The sequence below is a fragment of the Asterias rubens genome, chromosome 21 (genome assembly GCF_902459465.1).
Source record: "Asterias rubens chromosome 21, eAstRub1.3, whole genome shotgun sequence".
NCBI classification, from domain to species: domain Eukaryota; kingdom Metazoa; phylum Echinodermata; class Asteroidea; order Forcipulatida; family Asteriidae; genus Asterias; species Asterias rubens.
The window spans coordinates 1,029,178-1,052,256 of NC_047082.1; the positions used below are offsets into that span (position 1 = coordinate 1,029,178).

General features: G+C 39.2%; 2 protein-coding genes across 3 annotated transcripts; one reads left to right on the forward strand and one right to left on the reverse strand.

The window, feature by feature from the left end:
* Positions 1–1,121: 1,121 nt before the first annotated feature.
* Positions 1,122–11,929, reverse strand: LOC117304477 (zinc finger protein 708-like). Of its 2 annotated transcripts, none has more exons than XM_033788964.1 (2): positions 11,892–11,929; positions 1,122–3,478 (listed from the first exon to the last, which is right to left on the reverse strand). In XM_033788964.1, the coding sequence occupies exon 2, from the start codon at positions 3,371–3,373 to the stop codon at positions 1,439–1,441; it is 1,935 nt and encodes a 644-aa protein (XP_033644855.1). In that variant the 5' UTR covers positions 3,374–3,478; positions 11,892–11,929; the 3' UTR covers positions 1,122–1,438. The 2 variants fall into 2 exon arrangements, with proteins under 2 accessions (XP_033644855.1, XP_033644854.1); XM_033788963.1 differs by lacking the exon at positions 11,892–11,929 and adding an exon at positions 4,213–4,288.
* Positions 5,463–21,943, forward strand: LOC117304478 (ras-related protein Rab-23-like). Its single transcript, XM_033788965.1, has 7 exons — positions 5,463–5,600; positions 11,960–12,295; positions 13,150–13,271; positions 17,834–17,919; positions 18,420–18,576; positions 18,976–19,142; positions 20,607–21,943. Exons 2-7 carry the CDS (start codon positions 12,263–12,265, stop codon positions 20,750–20,752), a joined length of 711 nt encoding a protein of 236 aa, XP_033644856.1. The 5' UTR covers positions 5,463–5,600; positions 11,960–12,262; the 3' UTR covers positions 20,753–21,943.
* The last annotated feature ends 1,136 nt before the right edge of the window (positions 21,944–23,079 follow it).

Sequence of the window (23,079 nt, forward strand, 5' to 3'; positions counted from 1 at the left end):
ATTCATACTGCTGCTGCTTAAGGATGAGTTTTCTGCTCAACAAAAAATGTGCAGGATACCAGTTACAGGTGATACATGCAGAATGGTCTTTTGGCTGGTAACCTTATTCTGGTGTGCATAATTTTGTTGTGCTTAGCTACTTGATGAGCTTAAGCAGCTCTATGATATTGGGGATTGTGGTCTTGAGTACTTTATAAACATCCTAAACAAAAACCATTTAGAGAAAAACTAAACTGATTTTGTATTTCTCATCAAATTATGACCTTTTGGACAGAAATATTTCAAGTGATGTTTTCTATCATTAGACCGTATGAGCAGTGGATAAGTGTTATGTAAAATCCTTTTAAATACTTAATCACTGGTCTACATGGGAAATGATATAAAAGGATACATGTTTTAAACAAAGCTACAGCAACATACCCTTACTAATATCACAATAATATACTAAGAAAGCATTCACATTCTTTTGAGGATACTTGATTGGCGTTTTTTAAGTGACTTAAAAGTTTCATTCATTCGACAAGTGGGTTTTGGATTTTATCTCATTTTAATTTATTTTGTACAATTTTTTTTATATTCACTCCTCATAGTTTTCTAGATTTGAATGTTACTATGTAACTGCAGTGAGTTGATAAACTATTACGATACTTTAGAACGCCAGGTGGCAGCTGACTTACCAGGTAAAAATGTCATTGTTTTCGTAGTTCTGAGCATGAACACATTAACAAGAACAATAGGTTTTACCTGGTCAGTCTGCTGCCACCAAGTGTCCCAGAAGTCCCCCATTGAAGAATTGAGAACAGAAATACACGTACAGGCAGCGTAGAGTAAAAAATAACATGTAACTTTGTAGATGCATTTACCTAAGATGGATATTTGTAACAGACTTGCATTAATTATCTATAATTTCGTTGATGCCCCAGACAATTTTTAAAGCAATCCAAAATCAAAGTGAATAAGATTGAATGGTCACACAGTAGGAGGGTTGACTGTGTACTGTGCAGTATGCATTCATCACATGATAACAGTAACTAGTTAGCAATTGTTTATCTTTCATTCAAAACCACAGAGGTCTGTATTGAATGGTCAGACAGTAAGAGGGTTGACTTCGACTGTAAGAAATGTTACTGACAGTAACGCTTCTCAGATTCAAATTTTGGGATATCTCCTTTAAAATGAAATGTTTCTCAAAATACTTCATACCATTGGAAGCTGCTGAGGGCTTTTAACCAAAAGTTGTTATTGACATTAATTTTAAGAGTAATTACCAATTGTTTACCTTCCCTTTAAAAAGACGTTGTTTACAAAGTAAGACATACTTGTTACTAGAGATGTTTAGGACCAGATGCACATGTTGCACTCATCAGCCATGCGCATTGGCGCGCAAGCTTACAGCGGCACTAATAGCAAAACACAATCAACACAACGGTATTTTACGCTACCCTTTGACTGGCAGGTATCCATTGTGAACTTTTTGGTGAATAATTAAGCTGCGTTTGGACATAAACGCCCTATCACAATCCCACTGCTTGCATTTGAATGGTTTATCGTTGGTGTGCATGAGACGGTGTCTTTTAAGCACACTGGATTGGTTGAATGCTTTCCCGCAGACCACACAAACAAACGGTTTTTCTCCCGTGTGAATTCTAATGTGGCATTTAAGATTTCCCTTTTCCCGAAACGTCTTCCCACAGACCTCACACTTGAAAGGTTTGACATTTGAGTGGCTGAGTCGATGCTTGGTTAGTTCTTCAGACGAGGAGACAGACTTGTCACAAATGTCACAATGGAATGGTTTCTTGTCTTCGCCAGACAATGAGGAAGTACTTTCCTGGCTGAAGAGATCTACGGGATCGTCAAAAGAATCCTCCGAAGGATTTTCATCTGTCGGAGCTTCGTGGAACTCATCGGATAAAGTCTTGGTAAGGGTCTCAGATTTCAAAGTCACTCCTCCATGGATTTTTCGGTGAGTGATGAGATGGACTTTCTGGTTAAACACTTTGGCGCAGACATCGCACTTGTAGACTCGTTCTTCGTTGTGTGTGAGGTGATGTCTAGTCAGATCGTTCGACCGTGAGAACGGTTTCCCGCAGACGCGACAAATAAACGGGTTCCCACTGGTATGCATCTTAAGGTGATCAGTCAGTAATGATTTCTTCGAGAAAACCTCGTCACAATTGTCGCAGGTGTATGTTTTTTTATGAGTGACAAGATGCAACCTCAGTTCACACTGATGGATGAATTCTTTTCCGCACGTGCGGCAGATGTACGGCGTTTTACTCGAGTGAATCAACAAATGGCTTTTCAGATGGCACTTCTGAGTAAACCCTTTCCCGCAAATATCGCAGTAGAACGGTTTGTCTTTGGTATGTGTGCGATAATGCCTTGCTAGGTGGCTTAATCGCGTGAAAGCCTTTCCACAGACTGGACAGCGGAGTGGCGTTCTACCGTCATGAGTCATCTGGTGGACTTCTAAAAAGGCTTTTCGGTCGAAAACCTGATCACAGATATCGCAACTGTAGGGTTTGTTTTCGGCATGGGTGCGTTGGTGAATTGCGTATTCTTCCTGTTGTAGGAATTCTTTCCCACAGATGGTGCAGCTGAAAAGCTTTCGACTTATTTGAATCGACTGAGGGGAAATCTGTTGGGACGTTGGGCTCATTAATATTCTTTGAATCTCATCCCTGTTAGGCGGCCGATTGTTATGAGTCAATTGATGTCTCGTCAGCTCATTGGATCGCAGAAAAACTTTACCGCAAATTACACACAGGAATTGATTGACTTTGGAGTGAACTGTCATGTGACTCAACAGATTCTGTTCATCGTAAAAAGCATCACCGCATATGCTGCAGACGTACGACAGTTCTTTGGTGTGGATCCGAAGATGCTTCGTGAGATAGCCCATTTGTGAGAACGACTTCCCGCAAAATTTACAGTGAAAAGTGTCCTTACTTGTATGAATCAGATAGTGGCTTTTAAGATGGCATTTCTGCGAGAATGCTTTACCACAGGTTTCGCAGCTGAACGGCTTGTCTTTTGTGTGAGTTCGGTAATGCCTCAGAAGATGGCTCAATCTTGTGAATGATTTCCCACATATATCACAAGTAGGACGATTGTCCTGCGTTTGATTCTTTTGGTGATACCCATTCTTATCCGACGGAGTCGGGGGCTCATCAGAGTTAAAGTCGTCGGATGGCTCTTCCTTTGTATGCACATCACCATGCTTCAGAAGATCATCAAAACATAAGAAGGCTTCGCCACAGATTCCACAAACGACTGGATTTTCTTCAACTTTTGGAGAAACTATCGCCTTTTCGGATATCATTGCTGTTGTTTCACCGCCCCACTTGGACTGACTGTGGCTTTCACTCATTGTTATTGTTTTAGCACCAACATTCAAAGATGAAGGAAGACCTCAATAAATGAAATCTTGTCATCAAAACTTCTCCTGTTTAGGCTTGGAACGTAGAGGAAAATCCTGAAACAAAGTGAAGAGATTTTGAACACTGAGTTTAGTATAGAAACTATATAGGCCTGTAACAAAAACTAGAGTGTAAACAGAGTTGTGAATGGTCACAACTTAGAGATACAAGATAGTCGATCATTATGGTGTTACCGAAAACCTTTCCATTATTACACGTACAATGTATGTCACAACTTCCAACTTAAGTCTTAAGTTAAACAACTCTTTTGATCACCGACGACAGAAAACTTCTTTATGTCTGTCTGTCTTTCCGTCTCTCTCTTGCTAGGATTCTAAGTCAGCCCACAAACTTGCTTGTATTTGTGATTTTTAAGATTTAGAATGTAAATTTTCATTCAATTCAAAATCGACAAGAATCAAAGGCGGTCTAACAATTATTCAGTTCACTCATTATTTATAATACCAAAAGCAATACCTCGCTTTTAGTAAGTAAGATACGATTTCATTTCAGAATGAATGAAGAAGTGGCAGTTTGATACGGAAATTTCCCTGATTTAGTTGTTGACATAAGTTTGGACAAGTCGACCTTCACGCAATAACATTAACAATGTGACGGTCGAGTTGTCTAATGCTTGTGTTTCAAATGCCCTTGAAACAATCGCGATTAATGAGCTCTAAATTCACATCTTTTCAACACAACTACAGGTCTCAAAGGTCTTTCAACCTTTCATTATAACATTCATGATTCCTATTTTGCCAAAATAACCTTAAAATGTTGATTAAATTACCTTCATTTGTCCGTATTAAGTTCGAATTTTTGTTTGATCAACTCGGTAGACTCGACAAGTGGGTGCTTCAATGTTGACATTTTCCTAAATGAGTCACAAGGTGGCGCACTTTGGGTTGACCGTTAGCTAGCAGCACACAAAGAAAAGATGCAGCTAATAATAATCATATCGACAGGGTAAACTTTATTAAATAGATTTATTTGATCTCGAACATGTTTTAGTTTTATAAAATGATTATGAAACAGGTGTTTTATTTTTCAGTGCTCGGCCCAGCATTTTAGGGACCTAGCTGTCTACCAAAAGCAATTTTCATAAAATTGTTATGGAGAAAACCCTCTTGCTCTTTGCTTCGAGTAAACTCCCTACAGGCAGAGGGCGCTGTTTGGTGACACCACTAAAAAGTTAGAAGTGCTCCTCGTCGCACCACACACAGCACATGCACAGAGGCGCATTATAGATTTTCGCCGAAGCATCTTTTCTAATTTTCTGAGCAATTTGTTGTATGTGTCCCCCCTCCCCACCGCCTCAGTTAAAAAAAAAAAATGTAATTTAAACAAATTAAGCATTTATTTTGCCTCTTTTTTCCAACACCATAAGTGAATTGGCTTTTTGTTATTTTCCCGAATCTATAGACATTAACAGTTAAACTAGGTCTAGAGTTAAAAATACATAAAAAATGGGTCAAATCAGCCAAAATTCGGACCTATAGAGTAAGTAGCAACTTTACTTTTTTTCCCGTGCTGCTTCCTAATAAATTATTATATCTGTAACCAAATGGTATAAAGCATGCGACACATGGTTTCAAAAATGGATGACATTTTTTATTGAGTCTTTTTTTGTTGGATTAAACACTGATTAATGTGCGTTCCCTTTAAAATGAAATTCCGTAATCGGTTGCTATGTTACTGACATCATTGGAAATAAATCACTGGGTTGCAGCACCACTGCCTCCCCTCTCTGAATAGTTGAATCGTCCTGAAAGAACCTTTTTTCAGGCTTTAAAATGTTAACTTTTTACAATAGTAGTTTTGGACGTCGTAACATAATAAGGATATTATTACAACATAAATAGAAAACTTTACGTGAAATCCGAAAAAAACCCTGTCTCCTCCAATTAATTATGAATGTCTTACACCCTAAATGGTTACCGTAAGAAATCCACCTATCTTGTTCAGAGTAGCCAGACTAGTCATGTGACTTTTCATGGGTGGTTGCTTTTACGCACGACAAAATATTGCTGCCAAGGCGCTGCCATAAACCGGAAGAATTTAGCAGGCGACTTCGCGGAGTTATTCTTCGGATAAAGCTGAACTTAACTGCAAGCAATCCTTGACAACTCTTGAATGTCGACTGAAACACTGATTTGGCACCAATACTCTCGATAAAAGGTAAGTATTTTTCTTAATTTGTTTATTATAAATCTGAATTCTCGGTCTTTTGAAACTGGTTTGGAAACGAGCCGGTGATGTTTGGCCCAGTTTCCGGTCAATTTAGTGCTATTTGAATGGCACGGGAATTGTGTACAATGTTTTGCTGTAGGGATTGTCCCTACGAGTACGTCTGAATAAAATTAGTCCCCTGGCCTTATGATTGTTTGTGCAGTTGCAATTTTAGTCAGCTGCTTCTTTAAACCTAATATGCCGAATAAACGACAATAAACCCTTTATTCGAAGCTGAAATATTATTTTTGAGTGCTGTCAGAAATCATGATGAACGATGAAGTGTCTGCTGATATTGTCTGTTTTTTTTATAACAAGCAGTGTTTTTCACACACACGTATTTTGGGAGGGAGGGTCGCCCTCCTAAAATTTGGGCCGCCCTGCCAAAGAAGGTCGCCCTGCCCAACAAATGACAAACATAATTTTTTTATACTGCATTTAATACGATAATAAACGAGTACCTGACAAGCCAAAACCATCTTCAAAACTACAGAATTGGAAATGCGATCGTAAACACGGCCACAACATGGTTCGTATTTGTCGCCCACAGCACACCATAGATTGCTGTGATTGGCTGTTGATAGACTCCAACACAAAACGCATATTCATGAACCGAGAAAGAATTGCCACACAGTGTGCCGCACACCTGTAGAATGGTACAATATACAGCCTTGAAGCATATTCAAACATGTATAACTTTTGCCGGTTGAGGGCATGCCCGATGCGTGGCAAAGTTCATTGATAAAATAATAATATTGTTCTCTGTGCATTCTGATCGTTGAATCTTGATGATTTTATTGCAAACAAAAGTCTTAACGCCGGAAACGCTAATCACTAATTCATGAAAATGTTTTTTTGATGTTAAAAGTATTATTTAAGGGCTTTTATTATTTAAAAGCAGCAGTCTTGACTAGACATAAGTCAATAGTTGAGAAATTGACACAAGTCGCAACCCGAAATCAAATTTTGTAGAGCTGATATTTTGCTGATTGGGCAAGTCATGTTTATCTCAGTAAAAAGGCACCTCAATGAGGGAAATTAATTTCTAAACTGGAACATTTTAAAGTAGACTAAGGTAATCACAAGGGGGTGTTGAGGCGATGGCCTCCATTGAGTTTTATAACATGCATGTGATTTTAAAGTGCTGATTGAAACGGTGGTTTGTGTTCATGGCAAGTCAATTTTGAGATTTGTTTGTCTGGGCGCTGACGATTTTTCCCGGGGGCTCAACGATTTTATTCGGGCGCTACTTTTTTTAACATGCTCATTTGGTGTTTTTAAAAGGTGAACGAGCAGTGCGCTCGTCCAAAAATGCTAAATGGGGAACCTTGCACTATATGTTTATTTATATTCACATTTTCAAGAAACTGCTCAAATGTCATATCTTTCAACAAGTGTATTACTAGTAATTTCATGGGATAGCTAGTCAATGTCTTGTGCGCCTTTGCACATTTTTATTTTATTTTGGCTCTATATAAAGTAAATGTCTTCTGATCGATTGAGTGCTTGTACACTGTTTTACCCACACATACATGACACATGAATGGATCTGTTCACTGTCAGCAGACTGTACATGGAGATTAATCCAAAGTCATGCTTGACAAATAATGCTTACAATTAGTAGGCTAATCCAAAATCCACACACTCAATGCCTGGGGGTGGCTTGCATTAAAAACCCAAATGTAAAGAGCTGTTTTGCTTGATCCCGAAAGACCTAGAAAGTCACTGATGCATGGTGGATGCTTATTCATACCCAGGAACCCTTAGTAATATACAAGGGGAATGGCCTGGACCATTGATGTACCGAAGTAGGGGGTCTATCCTAGAAATCGGAACAGGGCACCGAATTTACACTGCTTTGAACCCTCTTACTCTATTTGACCGTTCAACCTAACCTAACTACTGTACACCAGCCTGTGATATGATATTATGTGTATGCAACGTACACAGTCATCCCTCCTACTATTTGACCATTCAACCTAACCTAACTACTGTACACCAGCCTGTGATATGATATTATGTGTATGCAACGTACACAGTCATCCCTCCTACTATTTGACCATTCAATAGGCCTATCACACAACTATTTCACCCTGTAGATATAATGTGAATGCACTTTTAGTACACAGTTAAACTTCCTGTTTGAGCATTCAATATCATAAAATAGCACTATAAAATAGCACTATAAAATAGCACTATAAAATAGCACTATAAAATAGCACTATAAAATAGCACTATAAAATAGCACTATAGAAAAAAACATCAATGTAGAACATAATCAACCCTCCTACTGTCTGATCATTATTTGAACAGAAAATTAACACTGTATCACAGGCCTACAGCCAATGTTTTTAGTGTCGGGCCAGTAGTGTTAACTCAGCATTCGAGAACTCTGACTGTTCTTGTTTTTCAGTTCATATGTTTGTTTTGAAGTAAAGATGCCCCAATGTTCAGTTTGAGTCTTACAGGCTACCTGTATTACGTACGTAATGTCTTTCCATTCAATTAAAGACAGATCTTTCCATGCTGTAATTTTTTTCCCATGACAGTAAAAGCATTCCGTTCAATTCAATGCACAGTAACCACACAAGTGTACACAGATCTAAACTATGTGTCAGTGGAAGTTACCTTGACCACACTGGAAAAAAAAAAATTCTGCCACTCAATAAATTCTTTGCCGAACCTTTAGAATCACAATAGACAGGTCTCTGTTTCATGTTTCAGTCTTGTTTGGTTAACTCATCTCACTTTACCCTTTATTTGGTTACTGAGCCCTCCGCCTCCTTTCCCAAACAACAGAAAGACAAATATTTGTTCGAGTTTTAAACAAGGTGGAAACCCTTGCTCAATGGTAAAACGAACAACTGTTAAGTGTTCACGACAACATGCGTATGAGTGTGCTGTTCTTTCATTGAATCTAAAATGTGTTCGTGTTGGCACAGACAGGGGGTGGTGTGCTCAACCATTATGGTGAAATGTGAAACCAACAAAAATTCTTTGTTGAGAAAAGAAAATTGTGTAGCAGTGTTTTCGAGAGTGTAGTGATGGATTGATAGGCAGGTTGTGGGCTGACCTGAAACTCCACAGGTCATTTTTGTTTAGGGGTCGCCCAAAGTTTTCACCTTTTCAAGGTCATTGAAAGAGTGTGTGGGTGTCTGAATTGGGTTGGACATTTACATCCCAATGTTGAGATTTTTTTCAGGAAAACTGCAAACAAGGGTCCTTGCTATTTGAACCAGAAACACGGGGGTTAACCCTAGCCCTATATGGGACTCTTTCTCTGTACACAGATACAGAGTCCTAACTATTGAAGCCCGTTTCTGGGGCGGAAAATTTTCAAAGCTTCATAACTAAAATCTTACCTGCAACAAGCCACTAATTTCAACAGAATCACAATCTAATGCGGCGTACATTTTTCTGCGGTGGGTTTTGGTCCTCATGAGTCATATTTGCCTCACAAATCCGTTACAAAATTCCCGTTTTGATCGTTTTCTCACAGTGTTGTCTGTTGCCGTGCGTACGCGTATACATTCGCGTGCAAGACCCATGAATTCTTGGTCAACATTATCTTATCTTGACTGCACAGCGTTAACACCCAAACGCAACGCAACATTTGCGCATTGTGCGTCTTGCGTACACGCGGCAGACTGTGAGAGTACAAACAAAAATTTGAATTTCTTAACGTTGGGAGCTGCATTATTTCATGAAAATGACGGATTTGTGAAGAATATGTGACGACCAAAACCCACCGCAGAAAAATATATGCTGCCATGGAATGTGAATCTGTTGAAATAGGTGCTTTCTTGCAGGTAAGATTTGAGTTAGGTGTATGAAGCTGTGAAAATTTTCCGCCCCAGAAATGTACCCTGATGTCCAGGACGTCACTGTAGTACAATACGAAAGTGTAAGGCCGCCAGGGCTAGGGTTAACCCCAGTTCTCCCACAATAAGTATTATGTGTTCTTTTTATAGTGCACTACCAATCCTTCTATGTACGTAGTACACAGGACCTACAGCTTAATGTCTCACCTGGTAGGACACAGCAATTATGATATAAATGTATCTTCCTCAAGGATACAAGTGTCATGACCAGGACTTGAACCCACACACAGCTGATCAGAAACGTCACAGCTTAAGTTGGGTGCTCTTAAACGCTCGGCCATGACAGTTTTTAAAAATAAGACCCTAGATGATGACATGCCTTGTAATTGCAAGGTGTTGTACAATGTACCCTCATCTGCAGCCAACTACAATGGATGCCAGAAACATTGAGGGCAAACCCCCTTCTCACTAAGTACTGATTAGTGTCCAATCCGAAGGACAAATCAATTACGGTTCTACATGTAAGTGTCTCAATGGTTCTCTCTGCTTTGGAGCAAAGACACTATACAGTTGTACATGTAGGTGCTTAGACCGTAGTGTGTACTAGACTCGTAGAACATGACCCAATTCAACACTCTTGCAACACCAGAGTGTGTACTAGACTCGTAGAACATGACCCAATTCAACACTCTTGCAACACCAGAGTGTGTACTAGACTCGTAGAACATGACCCAATTCAACACTCTTGCAACACCAGAGTGTGTACTAGACTCGTAGGCCACAACTAGTGCATTATGACAGCATTACCTGTGTACCTTGACATTTCCAATATGAATCAATTTTAAAAGACTCCTTGCATTATTTCATGAATCGATTTGGTTGATAGAATTCACTGACTGCTCAGCGAGAGTGGTGGTTGTCATTGTACGTGAAGGCGTTATGCACAGTCTGTTTGACGCTGACTTGTAGACACCCTGGTTTGGTGACTTCGGCATTGACACTTTCAGGCCTGATATTGCACAGAAGCACTGAAACTATTTGCGAAAAACTAGGGAGATTGCGGAAAAATGTAGGCTCAGTTGGTAAAACACTGGCATGTTAATTCGGATGTCGTTGGTTCGAGTCCTTCTCTAGTAAAATCTTCTTTTTTTATGATGTTCTTCCCAATACTAAAAAAAAGTTTCTTCAAACTCTTTCCATATCCTCCAGTTAATTGTGACAATTTACAAACCGTAGCAAACTCGTTATCTTGTTCAGTCTTTGCGTACCAATGCATCGTACGTATTTTAATACTTAACACGTTAAAGTGAACCAGCATAACCGAGCTATTAATATAATTGTGCTGTATGGTCTGTGTCCTTCAATGCAGAAAAAGAAAATTAACTTCTTGAACCTTCTGTCATCTTTGTTGGAATTCTTGGACCTTTTTTGTCTAACCATACATCATGAACATTCCGCAATGTTGTTCAAACACATCTAAAAGGGTCAGAGGGGAAAAGTCTAAATGCACACTGTATGTAATCCACACTACTCCACACTCAACCATGCAGTTTATGTTACACATTAGAAGCCCCCCCCCCCCCCTCTTCTTTTGGAGTAGAATAAACATTGTTAACATGGAATATGTATTTCCGTGACTGAGCAGACGGCTGAACACTATCTGTTTTTTTTTTAGCTCAAGGCCACGGGCTATCTGACTGTGTAGGTCAGACACACAAATTCAGAATAAGCCCCTCGCTGCATGAGAAATGATCTTTCTACTTTAGTCTGATTTCCGATTTGTTTGCAAGCCTGATCTTTCACGAAAACAACGAATGCGATTGCCTCCATGCCCCCTGATCATTGCCATGGTGCACTTGAAATGATCTGTAGCAGTTCACAATTTCCTCAAAGGGCATATAGGGTGCCCTTAGGAGAAAATGCCTTGGTGCCCTCACCCTTTCAAAAACAAAAAGCCTGTTTTTGACTTTGGAAAAAATCTGAAAAGTTGTGATAAATTACCCAGAAAAAAATGTCCATTAAGGCAAATTATCCCTTTTTTGTGGAACCGTCGATTGTTCTATATAGATTGTATACAATGAAACTAACAAGTGAATATTTTCATTTCAAAAGTTGTTCTCGTCTTTTAGATATTGCCAAAAAATTTGTATCCAATGTCCACGCATGAAGTATATCCCTAGTAAAAAACTATAAAAGAACCCAGTATTATAATACAAATAAAGAATGATTGTTAATATGAACAAGTTGTCAGCCCTCGTGTAAAAAAAAAATTTTACCAAATGGAAATGCCTGATAGCTACATATGAAATTCAATAATAATGATATTTATATATGTAAACAAAATTTCATTCATTCAGTCGACTAAAAAACACAGCATAATTGAATTTCTATTGTTATACTTCCGGCAGAAATTACTTACTCTGTACTTTGATTTCAGCAAATGATAATAAGATTTATTGTTTCCATCCTCCTATTTGTACCACACAGGTTCCTTCATCAAGTCCCAGTCATGACAAGCTTGCGCTGAGATTGGTAACCCATGGCAACAACAACGACAAGTAGACCACGCATCATCACGACCCAACTGAAGTGACGAACGGGACAACTCATGCAGAAAGCCCCAACGGAACGTTTCGTCGACTCATCCGGATAGTGCCCTTGTATCGTGTCTCTCCCCCCCCCCAACTCCGCAGTGTCAAGATCTTGACTTTGACTTCAAGTGTTGACAGACAATTTGGTGCTGCGACTGGCCGTTTCTTACCGCAGCGACTTGTTTTAGAATTTGACAAGATGAAGGAAGAGGATGTAGAAATAGCCATCAAGGTAAGCAGGGTGTATTTTTAAACTAAATCTTTAGAGAACAATAATATCAAAAGACCCAAAATAATTACCTGTGACAATTTAATAGATAATATTTTTGCTTTAGGGATATATCCAAGAAGTCGTTTGCTTTTAGCACTACATCGATTGTAGTTTAAAAAAAAAAAAAATTTTGATAGCATATTTTGTTTTCTTGTGAAAATATTTGGCAAACATTTTGAGTCCCGTGAGTCCTCTACTAATTTTAGCACTGGGTCAACCGAATAAATCCTACAGTCTAGTGTTTTTCCTGCAAACACATTCCGATAAACAGGCCTGTATGCTTCCTTTTTGAAAGGGCAAGGACACCAAGGCATTTCGTTCCTCGGTAAAGGGCACCCTTCATGTATGAGGAAATTGTGAATTTCTACTGAGAGCATTTCAAGGGCACGAAGGCATTGACTGGGCGCATGGCGGCAATCGCCTCCGTTGCCTCCATGAAGTTCCAGGTGCGAATATCCCTGTATCCCTGGGGCAAACAGACAACAAAAATGTACATTTAATAATAACAGTGGCTTCTTATTGCGCTCATATCAGTCACTCAGTGACGCTCAAGGCTGTTTAACATACACAGCTTTCTCATGCAACTTACAATGTACATGTGTATGTAGGATTACATTTTGGAATTACCACACTTTGGACCACCAAATTTGTCCTGTCTTGAGTTTAAAGGCGCATTACTGAAATCACTGGCCTCTGTATGTATTTCCACTTAATTCATGGGTGTTGTGTTGTCATTTACATCAGCTGTTGAAAAAGACCCTGCTACTATTTTTGCAAGTTTTCTTAAAGTGTGTTATTTTTGTCTCCTGCTCTAGGTGGTGATTGTTGGCAATGGAGCTGTGGGGAAGTCCAGTATGATCCAACGATACTGCAAAGGTATCTTCACCAAAGACTACAAAAAGACGATCGGCGTTGACTTCCTGGAGAGACAAATACAGTAAGTTTAGCCTATCTGTAACTTTGTAATCGTTTCATTGATTTTTGCTAGAATAATAATGCAGTGTGTCATGGCGGAGTGGTCTAGTTCACTGGACACATTCTCTGGTGTTGTCTGCAGCATAATGCGGGTTCAGGCCTGTGTGCCTCGTTTTTGAAAGGGCACCAAGGCATTTCCTCCTTGTAAAAAGCACCCAATCAGGAAAATTGTAAATTCTTACTGGAGCAGTTCAAGTGCACCAAGGCAATGACCAGGGGGCATGGAGGCAATCGCCTCCGCGAAATATCAGGCCTGTGGGTTCGTTTAATGTTGGACGCTGTATAAATCCTGCATAAATTATTTATTTTAGGCCTGCTGTACTTAAATTTTATCACCTCACACATCACGAAGTGATAGAAACCATTGCCCTGTTGAGAAACCAACCTGTCATGCTTGTACACATATGTAGGCCAATGCATAATCTTCAAGTCACACACATTCACATTTCTCAAGGTTATCTGCTCTTGAAGGCTTGAATAAAATGGAATCTGGATTCTGTATGTGTCACAGTCATATTGAGTTAGCTGGCACTCAGCAGTCAACAGCAAACTGCTCTGTTATTGATCTTGAGTGGGTAACATTAAAGGCAGTGGACACTATTGGTAATTACTCAAAATAATTATTACCATAAACCTTTCTTGGTGACGAGTAATGGGGAGAGGTTGATGGTATAAAACATTGTGAGAAACGGCTCCCTCTGAATCGCCATAGTTTTAGAGAAAGAAGTACTTTTCCACGAATTTGATTTCGAGACCTCAGATTTAGAACTTGAGGTCTCGAAATCGACCATCTAAACGCACACAACTTCGTGTGACTAGGGTGTTTTTTTCTTTCATTATTATCTCGCAACTTTGATGGCCGATTGAGCTCAAATTTCCACAGGTTAGTTATTTTATGCATTTATGTTCAGATACGAAGGCTAGTCTTTGACAGTTACCAATAGTGTCCACTGTCTTTAAAGGGTGTAAGCACAAAATTGCCAAACTTTCACAACATAGGGCTAGGTCTCCGATGTTCACTTAGCACTAGAGTAATGGTTTGCTTGTACTACTATGAGTGATATACGATACATGTTCATGTTCAAACAACCAGCTGGTCGTTGACAATGTATGTAAGGCTGCATGTTGTTTATTTCCCAATGAGGCAAAAATAATTTAATTACAGCGAAATAAATTTGTCAATAGCCCGACAGCGGAAATAATTTGTCAATAGGCCGGTGATATTTCAAAGGAATTGTGGAGAATCATTGACAGACATTCTTCATGCAGCCTTGCAAAAATGCAGTTTACATATCCAGGTACATGTAGATTCAGACAGTGTGGCTGGGTCCAGACTAGCAATCAGGGCTTAATTGCATGGCTTTGCTTACCGTAAGCAAAGCAATCCGCGCTTACCGAAGCAGGAAACTCTGCGCTTACAATGTACGTCAAGTGTATTTCACTGGTTAACAAGAATTTTTTTGCTGGTGCGCGTGTGTACTCCACATAAAATACATTCTTGGCTTCCACATCTAGCGCAGAATTTTGATGCTTGCACGCTATGCAGAGAGTGGTGACTGTAAGCGCAGAATTTGGCATTAAGCAGAGCCATGAAATTGGGCCCAGTTATGTTTTGAGTTGCTCAATATACAGACTGTACAGTCTGCTGTGTATTCAAAGTTAGTCCCTGCTGTATTAAGTTTTACGTGCTCTCGATTCTGTTTCTTCATGCTTAGTTTTAAGGTACATTATTACCCCAGATAGCTAAGCAGTGCTTTTAATTTTAGAACAAAATAAAAACACAACTCAAAATCTATCAAAGGTCCTATTAAAAATCTCAAAAACCAATAAAATACCATGCAGTTAGATTTTAGAATGCTTCAGACATGCACCCAAGGGCATTCATTTGAAACCAATAAACACCAACAAGAAAACATTTCAAGGACCGCGTTTTAGTTCAGTGATGATTTAGTTTTGGTCCAGAACGTTAAAGGGATACCCTGCTATAATAGTTCAAATGATGACAAAATGAAAGCAGTGTGGTTGAATTATTTATTCAATAATTTATTCATCATACCAAACTGACAGTCCATATGCTCTCACAAACATCATCAACATGTGTTCATATTGAAACAGTCTATGAATATTTTACACAATCATTGAAAATGACTGGGGACTTGGCCTCAATACTGACAACCGGAAATGAAAAAATATTCTTGTCTTGGTTGATCGTTTCTCCAATTATCAAATGTAGATTGGTCGGTTTGAAATATGAGGCCAAACTTCCTCCAAGCTGATCAAGAGGATTTCAAAAATTAATCTAGCCGCAATCATGAATAATATTTGGTCCAGTAAAAGATACGGGCCACTTCGTCGACCGTCGTAGTCTAGAAAAGTGTAAGCCCTGCAACTGGCATTGGAAGGGAATGTACTTACATGTTGTTCGGTAATCACTCTTAAAATTCGTAGCAATAAATACTTCTACTTGGTTAGAAGCGCAGTCATTTTTCGATACGAGTATAAAGCATTTTTGAGAATCATTTCACTTCGAAGTAACGTGGTTGTGGAAAAAGGTATCATTTTTTTTGCCCCAAAAATTTGATTCTGAGAAGCGTTACTGTCAGAAATGTTGCTCAGATTGTGTTTTCTTATTAGAGATTATTTTCCTGCGTTTACACGATTTTTTCGTCAATATCTCAAAAAACGCGACCATGTAAATTTTCATGGTCATTAATACCCACTCTATTAATGAAGATTTTAGATTACCATTATAGTATCAGATGTCATTTCCCGCGACACAAATTGCTTTTTTTAATTGAGGGAGCTGTATTTCATGAAAAGTAATATCCTCCGGGGAAAAATTTCCCCCTAAATTACCGGACTTTCACTGATTAAAAATGCATCTGATATGACTGCTACATGTTGTTTTGTAAAAGGTTCAGTGATTTATAAGGGACTTTACGTAGTGCTACATTGTGTATCTTTCCTCGCCTTCCAACTCTAGGACCCCGGTTTGAATCACGCTCAGGCCTGTATGCTTCGTTTTTGAAAGGGCAAGGGCACCAAGGCATTTTCTCCTTGGTAAATAAAGGGCACCATATGAGAATATTGCAAATTCGTACTTGAGCATTTCAAGGGCACCAAGGCAATAACCAAGGGGGCATGGAGGCAATCGCCTTCATTGCCTTTCGTTGAGTATCAGGCCTGCATTAAATTTGCAGTTGAGATAGATTTGGTTTACCTATACACCGATGTGTGTAAAGCACTTGTATACTCAGTACTTCTTGCGATATCTGTGAAAAAAAAATCTACAGGCATATTTCTTGGGTGGGATTTGAACCCATGACATTTCCCATTCAAGAGCAAATGTCTTTTCCTCCAACATCTAAAACTGAAACTTCCTTCATTGTCTCCTCTCTGTTGGATTCTTGGCTAGTACAGTGATTAAGTTCCCTGTCTGACTGCGTGGGTAGTTCAGTGATTAAGTTCACTTTCTGATTGAGTCCAGGGCTTCACAACCAGACTTCAAATTGAAAGGAAATCAAAGAAAATGTAGACAGGGAAGTCTAAAATTAATACTTCAATTAAATTCCTGTTTTAATAATCCTGGCTGTAAGTTTAAAGGCACTGGACATGTTTGGTCATTGTCAAAGACCAGTATTTTGCAAGAGAAAGATGAAAGAAAAAATACCCTTGTTGCACTCTTTCAAGTGTGGTTTCAGATGTCTAATAAAAGGTTTCAAGCCTGAAGTCTTTTAATATTTGAGTGAGAAATTACCTCTTGCTCAAAAACTAAGTTACTTCAGAGGGGGCCTTTTCTCACACTGTTTTGTACTTACTATCAATAGCTTTTTATGCTTACCATTATTTTGAGTACTTATAAATAGTGTCCTGTGCATTTAAGTCTCCAATTAAACGACGTGGTGATGAAGGTTTTCTATCGCCATGGTTATCAAGAGAAGCAGAGCTAATCAACTTGCCGTGCCTGTAATTTGTTTTATCTGTCAGTCTTCACTCTGGAAAAAGAAATTTCAGTGTTTGATTGAAAGACTATATTTAAAGTAGACGTACAACTTGCACGACAGCCGGCGGAAAATTGCCTCATACGAGTGGTAGTGGTTTATGTTGACCCATACTTTTATCAGAATCAGGGGAAAAAACTATTGTTTTACATCATTATCAACAGAGGAAAAAATGTACAAACAGCTTTTGCTTGTTTGTCTTTTGGTTTGTTTGTTTGTTTGTTGGTTTGTTTGTTGGTTTGTTTGTTTGTTTGTTTGTTTGTTTGTTTGTTCGTTCGTTCGTTCGTTCGTTCGTTCGTCCGTCCGTCCGTCCGTTCGTTCGTTCGTTCGTTCGTTCGTTCGGTCGTTCGTTCGTTCGTTCGTTCGTTCGTTCGTTCGTTCGTTCGTTCGTTTGTTTGTTTGTTTGTTTGTTTGGATATGTGCGCATTACAAGTCTTTATTATTACACTTAACCCTTGTTTTTCAAATAATGAAGTATGATTTGTTTCTCACAAACATGGTATTATCTTGGATTGTTTTACAGAATAAAAGAAGAAGACGTAAGGTTAATGTTATGGGATACAGCAGGACAGGAGGAATTTGACGCTATTACTAAGTCCTACTACAGAGGTGAGAAAAAAACATGTCTTTTTAGGCCAAGATTTTCTTGCATTATTGGTGCTCTGCATTGGTTTTGTTGGTTTTGGATTCTCCATTTGTGTGGTTTCATCGTAAATATGAAACCGATGATTACACAATCAGGTCTTTTAAAACCAATCGACCAAAGATAACACCAAACGTGCTTCGGCCTAACTTAAAAAAATTGTGGGTCCAGAAGCCCCCCGTCATCATTCAACAAAGACTTGCGTCCATGGCCGCCTCATCCTCGAATTGTAATGGGGGCGTATTCCTGTAGTCGCCACCATCACCTGTTTTCTGTCAACCACTGCTCTTCTCAGCTTTCTACACCTCCACTTTGTCACATATTCTATCCAGCGCAGCTAAGGGGTGACCTCTGCCGCGAATTGAAAAGCTCCCCAGTTTTGAAAAATCCGGGGGACATACAACCCTGTTAGCTGATGTTCCAAGAAATAATTTGTTGCCAATAATGTCTCATCTTTTTTCCCTAGGTGCCCAAGCTGGCGTAGTGGTCTTCTCAACTGTAGACAGAGCATCGTTTGAAGCCATCGAGAAATGGAAACGGAAAGTAGAAGACGAGGTTGATAACATACCACTGGTGCTTGTACAAAACAAAATAGACCTGGTAGATGAAGCTGTTATAGCCCCGTGAGTTAACCCTCCTACTATTTTAACCTTTAATATCATCCAACTATGCCAGTCTAGGGGATGAAAAAAGCTCTATGCAGATTAAGTTGCCACTGCCAGGACATCGTGGTGCAACTGATCTCCCTAAATTAATGATGGATAGATAGAATTGATTTTTTAGAATCAATTTTCATAAAGCTGTTAAGCAGAAAATATTGCTTGGCAAATTTCTTTGCTAAGCAAAAATTGATTGGGGCACCAGTCACAACAATGTAAATGTAATGTAACTTTGGCTGGTAACCTATTTCTGTTGAGCAATACTTTTCTGTGCTAAGCAAATTTTTGTGCTTACAAGGCTTATAAAATTGTTCCCTGGTGTTATTTTTCTTGCTAATTTTCTTTCTGCGTTTTCTCTACCAGTGAGGAAGCAGAAGCGTTAGCCAAGAGGCTGAAACTACGATTCTACCGAGCGTCGGTCAAAGAGAACCTCAACGTTGACGAAGTATTCCTCTACCTCACTGATAAGTATATGCAAAAGTTACAATCACAAGAAGCGGAAGACAACGCCACAACTAACCCAAAGATTGGTAGGTCATGTTAATAATAATAATAATAATTTGGGGGGCTAATCATCCTTACTCGCAGCTAAGAGCTGAATTGCGAAGGACGCGGCTACAACGTGTTCGAGAAGCAGGCATGCAAGCCACATCAACCCATTATGACCACGGAGCACAGCCAAGATCGAAAGTGATTGATTTTTCCAGAGGGAGGAAAACCAGATGTTCTGGAAAACCCTCGTAGCACAGCAGAGAACCAGTGCACAACTCAACTCACATATGGCCCCGTCTGGGAATCGAACCGGGGTCACCTTGGTGAGAGGTGGGGGCTTTACGCACACGCCAACCATGCCACCTTGTTAACTTATCATTTTAAGGCCGATTCACACTGCAGTGGTAATGAAAACGATAACGATCCTGACACAAAGAGAACGCATTCTATTGGTTGAATTGCTCCACGCAGAGTACGCAGACGCTCATTCAACCAATAGAATGCGTTCTCTTTGCATCATTATCGTTTTCGTTATCGCTGCAGTGTGACTCTGCCTTTTGATTTGAATATCTTCTGGTACAATGATGTGTTTGAAGTTACCACTTAAATTTGAATTCACCAGACTATCGAGACAGTTGCTATGTCACATGATTAGGGGCAAGCTTTTGCTAAGTTACGTCAGAGACAGTGAACACCAATACACAATTCTGAATGGATGTGTATGGCACAATGGTACTAGGGTTTGCTCATCTGGAGGTTGCTAGGCAAAGGCTCGCCCCGAACCATTTGACTTAGCAACTGTCTCTATTGTCTGAGGAATTCAAATGTAAGCAGCACATTGTGACTAAGCAAGTCATTGTACCAGACAATATTCAAATCTAACTTGCAAATGGCTTATTGCTTGTCTTTCAGTATGTTTAGATTTCAAGGCGTGTTGTGGCCTAGCGATCAAGAGCATTGGACCAAAGCTCTGGTGTTTCTGTTCAGCAGAGTGTGGGTTCGAGCCCCAGTTGTGACACCTGCGTCCTTAAGCACGACACTAAACCATGATGCTTCGTCCTTGAGATGGGACGTAAAGTTGTTGGTCCTGTTTGTTGTGTAATGCATGTAAAAGGACCCAGTGCACTTATCGAAAAGGGAAGGGGTTCGCCCCAGTGTTCCCGGTTTGATTGGCTGCATAATGCGCCAACAACACCTTGTTACCCATTACATGGTGCTATTTAAAAGGAATAGGTCTCTCAATTGCTTGCTACCTAGTAAGTTTTTATGCTAACAATTATGTTGAGTAATTACAAATAATGTCCAGTGCCTTTAAGGCCACAAGTGACGCGACTGGGACTCGAACCCACACTCTGCTGATCAGAAATAACAGAGCTTGAGTCCAGTGTTCTTATCCGGCTCGGCCCGCCACGCCATATTTTTTTCTGTGCAAAGCATCCTATCTAACAAATTGACTAAAAAGATTGACTAATTTTGACTTTTCCTCTGCTCTTCTCTTCTAGGTATCTTCAACACGACAGGACCACCCCTTACCAGCGGAAGCGGTGATAGTAAAAACACAGCCGACGAAAGTCAGACCATTAAGCTCAGACCAACAAAGCAAAGAACAAAAGGAAAGAAACAGCCCTTCAAGTGTCTACTACTCTGATTTGTATATTTAATGGAAGAATTTTGTACTTTTTTCCAAATTGTTTTTGTTGTTCTTGCAAATGTTGGCTGCGGGCACTTCAGGATGAGGGTTTTAAAGGACAGAGGAAACTAGTATGCGGCGATTGTGTTACGTTTCCACATTTTGAAGCGTTTAATTTAAATCGAGGCTGCAGGGGAACAAGGACTGGTCCCAGTTGTTGTCGAATATGCCCGAATTTGCATTGTCCGTTATCAATTGATACGCGGGGAACAAGACAGAGATGGTGTATGGATCTTTTAATTGTTTGTAGACACAAAGAAGCCATTTTGATTTTTGTTGTCAATGTGACCATGTGACCCTTGTTGCTCTGTGACAAACTGAGAAGGGTGAAGCAGTCTGGTGCATGTCTTGTTCCTTGACTCCCACATACAGAGCTGCTGCCAACTCTCCCTGATTCTGCAGAAAGTTCCAAGAAAATAAACAAATCTTCCAATATAGAAACATTAGGGTAACAGTCACCATGTAATGATAATCTCTAAATGAGTTGGGGTGGTTCTGAAAAGAACCGTTGCTTTCAAATCAACGTTTCGATCTGTATGCTCTCATCATTTTCTGGATTGTCTTTCCACCATGCAAGGTTTCAAATCCTACAAATCTTCCAATGTTCTGACAACAAATTTGAAATTCTCCCAGATTATGGAATTTTGTTCCCTTTTATATTGAATGTAATTCTAAACATCTCCCTAATTGTTGTACATAATATCCCTGATTGGAAAATTCAAATGTTGGCAGCGCACGGCATACTGTTTTGGCCACCCTGAACAGAAACAAGTCGTAAAATTCACAAAACACCCACCCCCTCCCTGCAAAGAAAAGAAAGTTTCCAAGTGCTTGATAATACAATGCATAGTTCAGAAGATGCAGCCAAACATGCAAGAGATATCGCCTTTTTACAAATGTATTAAATGCAAACATGGGCACAGTTTTGATTTTCGGGAGACACGTTTTTACAGCACATGAAGATTTTATCAAAGCATGGCTGAGCGTTAACATATGAACAGCAACTGTACTTCTTTGCTTGCGATGAGCAGAGAAATGAAATTGGGCCAGTTCTTCTGCAGCCTGCTCATCACCTCTGTTTAAAAGGGTGTATGTACTTTTTGTAGGACAAAAGACACAATGTCCACAGATTTACACTAAACTTGCACAGTTTGAAGATAATGATAGTAGAAAGCTTCCCTGAAAATATTATGTGCTGAGGTGCGGTAGTTTTGGGGAAAAACAATGTCATGAAAATAATGAGACCAAAATTATTTTGAGCATTTACAAACGTATTTTCATGACATTGTTTTACTCATTTCTCAAAAACTACAGCACCTCAGTAAGTAATAATTGAAGGGAAGCTTTCAACTATCAATATCTTCCAACCCTGTAAGGCTAATGTAAATCTATGGACATTTTGAAAAAGTACCCAAATCCTTTAATTTATGTATTCAATTGTTAAATTTTGGTAGTCGAAAAAGAGAGAGAAAAATTATCCAAACGTTTAATTAACCTTGAAAAACTGTCAGCAGTGCTTCATTTTATATATAGGTGTATGTATTCAAATATTATTTTGGTCTATGCGACATTCACAAAGATTTTTAACTATTATGGGGAGTCAGTTTTTTTGTCTGTAGACTTGTAATTTTCATAACAATGTATTCTTTGTAATTTTTTTTTTTTTTTTAAATATTAGGAAAAAAATAGAAAAACTTTTGTTTAAGTACATTAAGTTAATAACAGAAATGTTTTGGGTTTTATTTTTTCTTCTCCCCAATTCAACGTTTTTGAATCGAAACCAAATATTAATTAAGCTTATAACCTGGAATGGATTTAACTTGAGAAAAGGCTGAGTCACACTGCAGCAATAACGATAACGACGCATAGAGAACGCATTCTATTGGTTGAATTGCTCCACGCAGAATACGGCAGCGCTTGTTCAACCAATCGAGGGCGTGCGATTTTAATGTTTTCGTTTTCGTTCGTGTTATTGAGGCCTGTGTGACCGGCCGTCAATTTCACTTAACTCTTCCTAACTTAGGATTAATCTTAAGACTTAGGACAAGTCCCAACCCTGCACTGTAGCATGCAGACCCTAAGATTAATCCTAAGTTAAGACGAGTTACTTACCTAACACGAGACAAGACGAGTCCTAACTCTTTGTGAAATCGACGGCGAGCCTTTAGGATGAGTTACTTGTCTTAACTTAGGACTAGCCTTAAGTTTTGAATAACTCGTAAAGATTCCTAGGACTAGTCCTAAGTTAGGACTATCTTTGTGAAAACGACCTCAGGTAATGGATT